This window comes from Alligator sinensis, unplaced genomic scaffold (assembly GCF_000455745.1).
Source record: "Alligator sinensis unplaced genomic scaffold, ASM45574v1 scaffold553_1, whole genome shotgun sequence".
In the NCBI taxonomy this organism is placed as follows: Eukaryota; Metazoa; Chordata; order Crocodylia; family Alligatoridae; genus Alligator; species Alligator sinensis.
In genome coordinates, this window is record NW_005842389.1 from 129,481 (window position 1) to 140,240 (window position 10,760).

Sequence of the window (10,760 nt, forward strand, 5' to 3'; positions counted from 1 at the left end):
GTCCAAACTACCCCCCCAGGCCTGGCGGTGCTGGGGGTTGCTCTTAAAAGGGAAACGCAGCTTGCAGTCCTGGGGGGGCACGAAGCGGCCCGGACGCCTGGATCCACGCCCCAGCTGCAGGCCCTGAAGCCGGGCCTGTTCCTGGCGCAGCCACCGCAGCCGCCCACGCCGGAACGCGGGGTCCTCCTCCATGAGGCGGCACAGACGCTCAGTGCTGGATGGCATTGGCGCCCGCCCCAGCCCTGCCCCCAGGCCAGGCTCTGGCTCTGCCCCCTCATCCCCTGGCACCGGGGACCCCCCCCAGCCAGCGTCTTCCAGGTCCTCCTCGTCATCCTGGGGGAAAAGAGAGAAGTGTTAGGGGGTGGCTCGGATGCCTGGGTTATCTGGGTGGAGCTGGGCACCCAGACTCCTGGGTGCCATCAAGGTGCGGGCTCCACCCACTGGTAGCAAATGGCTAAGGCTGGTCTCAGGCCTGGCACTGGAGAGGAGGGAGGCCAAGTGTTTGGAGAAGGGGACAGCTGGGAGCCTGGATGCCTGGGTTCCCTGGGAGAGAGGGGAAGTGGGGCTGGGGATGACGGCTGGGGGTCAGGGCCTGGACACCTGGGTTCTACGTGGATTTGGTGGGGTGCAGGATGCCTGGGTTCCATATGGATCTGGGAACTGGGGCCCAGACACTTGGGTTCTACGTGGATCTGGCGAGTCTGGGGCCAGGATGCCAGGGTCCCAAGCCGCACCTCACCTGGCCTAGGGGGATGACACGCTCCATGCGCAGCACGCGGTCACGCAGCGCCCTAATCTCCTCGTCCTTGAGGTCATTCTGCAGCCGCACGTCCTGCAGGATGCCAGTCAGCTGGTCGATGTGGGCCCGCAGCCCTGCCATATCGGGTCCGGTGCCACAGGGGACCTCGGGCCCACCACCCACGGTGCGCCACACGTCCCGGGCCACAGCCTGCCAGCTCTGGTGCTCGGCGGGGTCACGCAGGCCATGGCGGCGGCACAGCTCGTGCAGACGTGCTGCGCTCAGCGCCTCCACCTCAGCTCCCGAGTGCCGGAAGTCAGCCAGTGCCACCTCGTAGCACACCTCCTTGACGGCCTGCAGCTGCAGCTCGGGCAGGCCAGGTGGCGCGGCCTTGGGGGGCCGGCGCCGCGCTGGGATCTGGTAGACACGCAGTGGGGCGCGCCGCTTGCCGCTGCTGGGCAGGCCGCAGCGCCGCACAATGCCCTGCACCGAGGGCGCTGGCAGCTGCTCCCGCAGTGCCGACAGCAGGCGCCAGCTCTGCTCACACGAGCGCCGCTCCGAGTCGTCCCCGCTGTCTGAGTCTGCATACTGCGATGGGGAGCAGGGTAAGATGAGAACCCAGGCGTCCAGGCACGTGCCGCCCCCGCCCCCCATCTGCCCCCTGCCCCTACCAGCCTCTGCTGCTCCAGGAGCAGGTCAGCCTCCTCCTTCTCACGCCGGTACTGGTTCTCCAGGTCCTGCAGCCTGGTGGGGGATGGGATAAGACTGAGGTGAGGGCCCTGGGGCCCTCCCCGCCAGGCTCGGCTGTCCCACAATCCCCTAGGGTGCTGCCTGTGCTATCTCAACCTAGCCTGGGCCAGCTCCTCACTATCCCACCATGCCACAGGATAGCCCCCCACTATTCCAGCCTGTCCTGGGCTGGCCCCCCACTATCCCATTATGCCATAGGCCAGGGCCCTGCTACCCCAGCCTGCCCCAAGACCAGCACCCTGCTATTGCAGACTGCCTGGGGCTAGCTCCCCACTATCCCACCATGCCCTTGGGCAGCTCCCCTCTATCCGAGCCTGTCCCGGTCCAGCTCCCCACTATCCCAGCATGCCCTTGGGCAGCTCCCCTCTATCCGAGCCTCCCCCAGCCCAGCTCCCACTATCCCAGCATGCCCTTGGGCAGCTCCCCTCTATCCGAGCCTGCCCCAGGCCAGCTGCCCATTATCCCAGCCTGCCCCAGGCCGGGCCCCCGCTATCCCAGCCTGCCCCAGGCCGGGCCCCCGCTATCCTAGCCTGCCATGGGCCGACCCCCCATTATACCCTGGGCCAGGCCCCCACTCTCCCAGCCTACCCCAGGCCAGGCCCCCACTCTCCCAATATGCCATGGGCTAACTCCCCACTATACCCTGGGCCAGCCCTCCACTATCCCAGCCTGCCCCATGCTAGCCCCACACTATCCCAGCCTGCCCCGGGCCAGCCCCCGCTACTCCAGCCTGCCCCCCAGGCCAGGCCCCCACTATCCCAGCCTGCCCTTGGGCCGACCCCCCACTATCCCAGCCTGCCCCAGACCAGCTCACCGCTTCTCCATCTCAAGCTTAATGTCGATGCCCTGTTCACGCAGCAGCTCGCGCTGGGCGTAGCTCCAGTCCACTGGCTCCGGGGGGGGCGCGGTGGTTGAAGCGGAAGACGTGGTTCTTGCCCAGCACCATGCGGTTACCTGTGGGGAGAGGGCGGCAGGGTAACACCCCACCGTCGAAGCTCCCAGCCCCATTGCCTCCCGAGGACCCTGGCATCTGGGCAGCCCCTACCTGACTTGAGCACCAGGGGCTCAGTCACCAGCTTCCCATTGACGTAGGTCTCGGCCCCAGCACACGGCTCCAGTGTCACCACCACTGCGGGGGAGGGGGACTCCTGAGCAGGGCAGGGGTGGTGGGGAGGCCCTCCTCACCATTTTCGGGTGGCAGGGGCTCCAGTCACCATTTTAGGGCAGTGGAGGGGCAGACTCAAGAGCCCCATGACAGGTCGGGGGTGGACAGAGACCAGAGCCATGCCCCAAGGGATGCTGGGAGCCAAGAGTTGTGCCCCAAGGGATGCTGGGAGACAGGGGCCAGGCCCCAGGGGATGCTGGGAGATGTGGGGGCACGACCCAAGCCATGATACCTGGAGCCTTGGCCTCCTCCAGTGTCAGCACAAGAGATGAGGAGAGAGAGGCGTTAGCCCAGCCACCCCCCTAGGTCCGTTCTGCAAAGGATTCTGGGATTGAGGGGGCCTGGACAGCCGCTAGAGCCCCAAGGGACTCTGGGAGAGAAGGGGCCATGCCTCTGAGGATGCTGGGATTAAGTAGCACCTTGCCAGAGGATTCTATATGTTGAGGGGAGCAAAGCCCTGAAGGATTCTGGGATTGAGGAGCTCGTTTCCCTGCCCCCCCCCCGAGCATCCTGGGATTGGAGGGGAGTAGAGCCCTGAAAGATTCTGGGACTACTGGAGGATGGAACCCTAAAGGATTCTGGGATTGAGGGGGTCACATCCCCAGAAGATTTGGGGATTGGAGGAGGATTGAGCCCTGAAGGATTCTGGGATTCAGGGGGTCATGTCCCCAGAGCATTTCGGGATTGGAAGGGGAACAGAGCCCTGAAGGATTCTGGGCCAAAGCCCACAGGGTTCTGGGATGGAGGGGGATGCCCTGGAGTATCTGGGATTTGTACATGGGACTCTGGGATTGCTGGCGTCAAGTCACAGAAGATTGTGGGACTGAGGGGGTCTGGGAGGGTGCCCCCCCACCCTGGGGCACCCCCTACCTTCGCCAGTAGTGGTGGTGCGGCTCCAGATGTTGCAATGCTGCTCCGCAATGAACTGCCCTGTCAGTTTGATGTCGACCCCCACCTGCCCCACCCTGCGGGGACAGTGGGAGGTCACAGGGGGGCCTCAGTGACCTGCTACCCCTCACCCCCACTATCCCAGCATGCCCTAGGGCACTCACCGCGTCAGCCCATCTTTAATGTGATACAGCAGGCACTCTGACATGAGGGGGTCCTCGTTCAGGTTCACCAGGTGAGGGGTCTGTTGGTGGGGGAGGATGAGGGGCGGGGGGAGAGAACCCAGGCATCTGGGGCTCCCAGCACCCTCTGCCCTCCCCGAAGCCAGAGAAAGAACCCAGGCGTCCAGGTTATGCAGTGAGGGAGGGTCTAGGGCAGGCACAAGGGCCTGAAATCCCAGTCCAGGGGGGTCCAGCTCAACAGGTACCCCCTCCCAATCGCGGACCCCCCTCCACTTGCCTTTTTAGGGGAAAAGACCCCCACGGTACCGCCGTCCTCCCGCAACGCCACCCCCATCTCAGCCAGCAGTGCCTCCCTGCAGAGCGAGAGAGACCCTGTCACCCCCACCTGGACCCCCAAGGGTTCTCGGGTACTGAGGGGGCCTCAATGTGGCTGGCTCTGGGGGCGGGCCCTCACCGCTCCATGCGAATAGCCTCGGTCTTCCGCAGCTTCTCTTCCCAGGTCTCGTTCAGCTCCGCAATGATCTTCTCTGTTTCCTGGTGGCCCCAGAGCAGCAGAGTCAGCATGGAGAGACTGGGGGACTCTCCAGAGCCCCCAGGGCCCCCTGACCTCCGTGACCCCCAGAGGACCCCCTAAGCTCCACGTTGGACCACGAGAGTCCAGAACAGAACACATTTCAAGGCAGGGAGCCTGGATGCCTGGGTTCTCTGGGAACAGAGGGGGGTGAAGGGTGACAGCAGGGAGGCTGGGGGCTCAGACGCCTGGTTTCTCTGAGTGTTGGGGGGGTTGAGAGCAGTGGGCTCGGACCCCTGGGTTCTTCAGGTGTTGGGACCTGGGGGGTGAGAGCCCAAATGCCTGGGGTCTTCCCCTTCACCTGCAGCCTCTCCATGGCTTCCTCAGTGCCCATGGCCTGCCCCGGCAGGGCAGCGAAGGGCTCTGCCTCCCCATTGAGGGTGCCATGGGTCTCAGCGCCAGGCGCCAGGGGCAGTGTGGGGGCAGCCGGGGCACCTCTGCCTTCCTCCACCTTCACACCTGCAGGGGCGGGATAAGAATTAGGAGACCCAGCATGCAGAGCACCCCTCCCCCTCCCCATCCCCTGCCCCTCACCAGCGCCCCCCTCACCGGGCAGGCCAGGGCCATCGGACAGGCCCTGGGCGAAGAGCAGCTCACGCAGCCGTGCCACTTCAGCCTGCAGCTCGCGCACCAGCCGCGCGTTGGGGTCCTCGTTGATCACTGCGTTGCAGCGGATCTGCTTGGTGCGGTCTGCATAGCTGGAGGGATGGCGCATGAGGGGAAATGTGGGGGTGGCCCTGCCCCCTTGGTCCTGCCCCCTAGAGTAGGACCCCCCGTGACCTCTCACCCCCAGCTCCCACCCCCTATAGAGACCAGCCCCCAACCTTGACCCCCTAGAGCCCAGCCCCCAGCACAGAGCCTGGACCCCGTCCCCGCTGCCCTCACCCCCTCAGGCCCGAGCGCCCCTCACCGGAGGGTGCTCAGGGTCTCCTCATAGTTGCTGTCAGCCGGACTGAGTGCAGCAATCATGGCTGTGCGGGAGTTGCCCCCTGTGGCAGGCAAAAAGAGGTAGTTAGGGGGTACCCTCCTGGGCTCCCAGATCCCTCTGGTCTCACCCTGCAACCCCTAGTGCCCACCAGGTGTCCAGGCTCCCAGCCGTCCCTGCTCTTATCCCCCCACCCCAGAGACCCCAGGAGTCCGGGTCTCACCCAGGCTCTCCTTGAGCAGCCAGGTGAGCACAGAGTCACGGTAGGGGATGAACTCGGCCTTCTTCCGCTTTGGGTTTTGCTTCAGGAATGGACGGACAGGGAGTGGGGGTCAGGTTGCCCCCAAACTCCCCCACTCCCTCCCAGATGCAGCCCCCATCCTCCCCCTCACCATCTCGGCCAGGGCGGAGATGACCTTGCCCAGCGTTGTCAGTGACTTGTTGATGTTGGCACCTTCCTGTAGGACGGGGGACAGAGACAAATGGGGGGTGTTATAGCCTGGTGGGCTCCCCTGCTCAGTCCGGGACTTCACCCTACCCCTCAGCCCCTCACCTTGAGCCGCATGCCTGTGGCCCCCGAGGAGTCAGCCCGCTCGCTGCCTGCCAGGTCCACCAGCCCGATCTTGCTCACCTGGAGGGGGAAGGGGGTCAGTAGAGGGGGCTGGGGTACCCCAACCTGCCCCTCCATAATACTGCTCCCACCCAGCCAGGACAAGGCCCCCGCAAGCCCAGAGCCGAGGCCTGGCATGCTTGTGTCATGCTTGGTACCCACCCCCACCCAGTAGGATTCCATGCCCCCCCCACAAACAGGCCCTGAAACTGCCCTCCCCCACCACAGCTGAGGCCTGGCACACTTGTGTCATGACTGGTACCGCCCCCGCGCACACTCCCCCCTCGCGCACACACCCAGCAGGACCTCCTGCCCGTCCCCCACTCTGAGCTGAGGCCCAGCACACTCGTGTCACCCCTGCCAGCCCCTCTCCTCCCCAGCTGGACCCCCAAGGGCCCCCCAGAATCAGGTCATAACCCCCTCCCCAGAGCTGAGACCCAGGACACTCACATCACCCCCTCTCCAATGCAGCCAGAACTCAAGACCCTCCTATTCCCCCCAAAATTAGTCCATAACCTCCCCACCACTCTGAGCTGAGACCTGGCACGCTTGTGTCATGCCCCGCGCCCCACCCCACCACCCCGCACCTTCTCGGTGTCAAGTCCAGTGAGCTGGTCATGTCGGCGCTGGCTGAAGACGATGGTGAACACAGCGTGCGAACGGCTGCTTGTCTCATTCATGTTGGTGGCAGCCACCGTTCTGTGGGGGACAGGCTGGGGGGGTCAGAGATGGGGGAACACTTCCCACCTGGCAGCCCGGATGCCTGGGTTCTCCACGAGATGAGGTGGGGACTGCGGGTTTAGGGTAAGGAGCAGCCCATACACCTGGGCTCTCTCCTGGCTTTTAAGGGGTCCCAGATGCCTGGGTTCTACCCCAGCTCTGGGAGGGGGGTGGTTGTAGTGGAGACCTGAGCTCCACATCTATCCCAGATCTGGGAAGGAGGTGGGTTTAGCAGGGACCCCAGATGCCTGGGTTGGGACAGTTTGGGAAGCAAGGGGGCTGGGCCCTCAGATGCCTGTGTCCCGCACCTGGCCTTGTTGCCACAGTCCATGAGGTCAGCGATGTCCTCAAAGGAAGTGACGGCCAGCTTGGACAGGTCCTGGACGTAGGGGCCGAGCAGGGGGTGCTCTCGCACCCGCAGGCTGCCCCCGCGCCGTGGGCTCAGCAGGTCCCGCACACGCTCACAGTAGATCTCCATGTAGCTCACCTGAGAGGTGGGGACAATTGTGAGCCCTGGCCCAAAGCAGGGGGGTAACAGGGGAAATAGGGGGACTGGGACTCACCTCCACCGAGTAGGACACATCAGGGGACGGGTCAGCTTTGATGCGGGCAAAGAGGTCCTCGCACAGCTGGGGAGAGGCATGGAATGGCAGGAGTTAACAGGGGACCTCTGAGACCCCCCCCATATCCCAGCACCCTGCCAGACACCACCCCCCTGGGACCACCTGGGGGATGATGCCCTGCTGCCCAGGCTCCTGCCGACCCATCATGGTATAGGACTTGCCGGCGCCAGTCTGGCCATAGGCGAAGATGCAGACATTGTAGCCCTCGAAGGCGTGCAGCAGCATCTCTTCCCCGATGTCCCGGTATACCCGGTGTTGCGAGGCAAACCGTGGGTCCTCCTCCTGGGCACAGAGAACTCAGGCGTGCGGGTCGAGCCCACCAGACCCTGTTCTCCTCCCGCAGCAGGGAAAGAACCCAGGCATTCGGAGTCCCAGCTCCCCCCACGCTGTAACCCACCACCCCCACTCCCCTCCCAGAGTCGGGGGAGAACCCAGGCATCTGGGGCTGTCCCATGCCAGGCCTCCAGGACTCACCGAGGTGTGGGACCAGTACGAGTAGTCAAAGGTGAAGTTCTTGGAGGCATCTTTGGATGTTTTGGGATTGGTGATGCCTGGGCCATGGGGAGAGGGAAGAAAAAGATTGGGGTGGAGATGAGGGGCTGGACTCCTCCCCCCACCAGGATTGGGCCCCCCTTAGCCAGGATCAGGCCCACACTGCACTGAGATCAGGGCGGACCCCCAGACCTCCCTGACAACCTCCTGGGGGAAGGTAATGCCATAGGGAACCCCTGCCAGCCCCCTCCCGGAGATGGGACACCCCCCCCCCAGCACTCACAGGTCATCTTGCCCTGCATCTGGATGATGCACCTTGCCTCCTGGCCGCTCTCCCGGGCATTAAAAGGCCGGACCCGCACGGCCACCTTCACTGAGGCACCTGCCATGGTGGGGTCAGTGCTCCAGCCGCAGACTGGCCCTGCTGGAGACAGACAGGGAGAAGGGGGGTTCAGTACTGCCTTGAGCCTTCGGTGCCACCCAGGAGCCAATGCAACCTCCCTTGATAGATACCCAGCTCCTATCACCTTAATTCTGCCACCTGCATCACCAACAGCCCTGGGCATCTGCCCCCTGGGAAAGCAAGGGAGCTGTGGCCACCTGCTGCTGCTGCTGGGTGGGGAGGGTCACAAATGACAGCCAAAGCCAAGCCCACGCCCCTGCTGCAGAGAAAGGTGAAATCCCCCCAGTCCACACCAGTCTGGCCAGGGACAAATCCCCCTGAATGGGAGCGAACACGATCAAGACCTGGTGTTCTCGGCATCACTTTAACTTTGCCCCTTGTTTTTGGGATCACGGGCAGCACCCCTCCCAAACCGCCAGAGGGAAGGGGCCCATCAGAATGGGTGTCTCATACAGGTGAAGCCCCCGGGTTTTATGGGGTGAGTCCCACTCCCTTGGGACCTAAGCGATCCCTGTCGGGGAAGGGACGAGGCCAGCACCTCTTGCTCCTATCCCACGGACAAACCCCGAAACCAGGCGTGGCCAGGGGAGGAGGAGACACTGCCTGATCCTGCCGGCCTGACTGCTTCCCCCGTGGGGAGGAGGAAGCAGAGCCAGTGGTTTGTCCCTGCCCATGCTGTGCCAGCCTCTGGGAGATCCAGAATGGCACACGCACACCCGTGTGTGGCCACACCCATGCACAGTCCCGGCTGCCAGCCAGACAGGTTGTTGGCCATGGGAGCAAGGTTGAAAGCCCAAGGTGACACAGGGATTCATTAGACCCAGCCTGGGCAATGGGGAATGAGAGAGAAGGAAGGGAGCCCAGACACCTGGGTTCCACACTCATCTCTGCCACCCCCGACCCTTGACCTCGCTCCCTGACAAGGTGTACGTACAGCGCCTGGCACGCCAGGCCCACCCCCAAATGCACACACCTACAGCTGAAGGCTCCCTCCAGGCCGCTGGGAAGGTTGCTGGCATGTTTGCAAGAGGCGTCCGAGCTGATAAACACCCAAAGAGGGAGGGGGGGTGACCTAAAATTAGATGCAGGGCACAGAGGCCCTGGCACTGCCCCTCTGCTCACGCTCTTCACTCGGGGTTGCTGATGGGATCTCATGTGCCCAGGGGAGCCTGTCCCCTGCTCCAGGGTGGGAGCTGGGAAGCAGGGCCAAGAGCAAGAGAGTGGAGTTTCCCAGGGAAATGCTCCCATGTCTGAGACTGAGGGGGGACGCGGGAGCAGCTTGACAAAGAAGGGAGACAGGCTTTTCCCTGAGGCCATGGGAAAACTGAGGCTGGAGATAACGAGGAACTGAGGCCAGGAGCAAGCAGTGCCTCTCCCTCAGAAAAAGCAGAGAAACTGTCCCAGTTTGGGACAACCAGCATATGCCCAAGCCAGCTGCAACTCTTCTCCCTGTGAAATGGGCTTTTTGCAAGGACATGCGAGGTGACTGTGACACAAGAGAACCAGCGCTATATTTGGACGCCCCTCCCCAAGCAGGTGACCCTTCGACGTCACTTGAACGCCACAGGCATCCATCCAGGGAAGGGTATCCACCACCAGCAGCAGAGATGGGGCTGTGAGGGGACAGACCCCAGCGGACAGGAGCATGGCGATTCTCAGCTAGGGTGCCATGAGGTCCTTTTAAGGTGCCTATCTCCAGTGGAAACCCCACCGGGACTCTGGTTCTGTCCTGCTGCAGGCTTCCCCCAGGTCTTTTGTAGGCAAGAAATGAGTGAAAACAAAGAGCTGGCACATTCGGGGAGGCGGGGGGCTGGAGTCTAACGAGGCCGGGAAGCAGGAAGGAGCCCAAAAGGGTTTCCTGCCCCGGCTATAAGGGCGGAAAGAGGATGAAGGGAGGATTTCCCTCGTACCCGCAGCTCACACAGATTCGATAAGGGAGCACTGGGGCTACCACCCTGAAAACTGGGGGAGAGAGGAGGCTGCTCGGACCTCACATGCAACCCTGAAGGACTCCAAGAAGAAGAGTCTTAGATGCACCCGTGCAATTAGCCACCAGCGCCCAAAGCCCCTAGGAAGAGCAGAACGAGCACTTAGATCATGAATTCTCCCCCTGCTGCTAGGATTACAACCCCCGTAAGGGGTAATATCACCCCACAATGGAGGGATTTGGGGAGGGGGATGTCCTTGCTTTCCTTTTATGCTACCGTTCATCCACCGCGAACAGGAATGAGCTCGGCCGGGGTCTCATGCTGGCCCGGCTTGGGGAGGAGGGGAAGAGACAGTCACGCAACGTGCTTGGCGGGTCTAAAAATAAGCCCTGACTGCATCACTCGCGCGTTCCTGGCCCCCCTCCACCCCCGGGAATCCATTTCAGCTCCGAGGTGTGGGGGGCTCGACAGGGACCCCCACCCAATGGCCAGGTCCAGGTGGATCCCGGCCACCAGAAAAGCAGCCGGACCTCTGGTGACATTCCTGTTGCAGCCTGGTCTGCCCCCCACATCCAGGGTGACCCCCGCCCCATGCACAGCTCACCCTACAGACCCCTCTTCACCCTCAGGCCTCAAGCCTCCCTACCCACACCCCAGCTCACCTCTCACCCCAGGGAGACCCCTGCCCCAAACCTGACCCCACCCCTGATTTGACCCCTCCACAGCCCCCACCCAGCCCTTGACCTCCTGCGACCCCCTCAGCC

At 63.6% G+C, this 10,760-nt stretch overlaps 2 protein-coding genes across 7 annotated transcripts in view; one reads left to right on the forward strand and one right to left on the reverse strand.

The window, feature by feature from the left end:
* Window positions 1-667: 667 nt before the first annotated feature.
* On the reverse strand, window positions 668-9,173 carry LOC102388121 (kinesin-like protein KIF1C). Its single transcript, XM_025211068.1, is given in 22 exon segments — window positions 668-1,327; window positions 1,411-1,483; window positions 2,304-2,396; window positions 2,398-2,443; window positions 2,535-2,618; window positions 3,525-3,619; window positions 3,707-3,786; window positions 4,002-4,077; window positions 4,179-4,258; window positions 4,597-4,754; window positions 4,845-4,993; window positions 5,206-5,284; window positions 5,444-5,522; window positions 5,613-5,678; window positions 5,774-5,851; window positions 6,418-6,529; window positions 6,859-7,037; window positions 7,114-7,179; window positions 7,276-7,455; window positions 7,648-7,724; window positions 7,949-8,089; window positions 9,042-9,173. Coding segments are annotated over 22 exon segments (2,682 nt in total). The 5' UTR covers window positions 9,088-9,173; the 3' UTR covers window positions 668-682.
* Window positions 9,174-9,624: 451 nt separating this feature from the next.
* The window catches only part of INCA1 (inhibitor of CDK, cyclin A1 interacting protein 1), a 13,552-nt gene continuing 12,416 nt past the window's right edge, over window positions 9,625-10,760 (forward strand). For 2 of the 6 annotated variants that reach the window (XR_003095460.1, XM_025211072.1), the window contains exon 1: window positions 9,625-9,753. Coding sequence is in view for 2 of the 6 variants with exons in the window: in XM_025211071.1 (XP_025066856.1) it covers window positions 10,166-10,531 (366 nt within the window). In the remaining 4 variants the exon portion in view is untranslated. Of the gene's footprint in view, window positions 9,754-9,932; window positions 10,532-10,760 lie in introns of those variants that run through there. The other 4 variants (XM_025211073.1, XM_025211071.1, XM_025211074.1 and 1 more) reach the window with 3 other exon arrangements.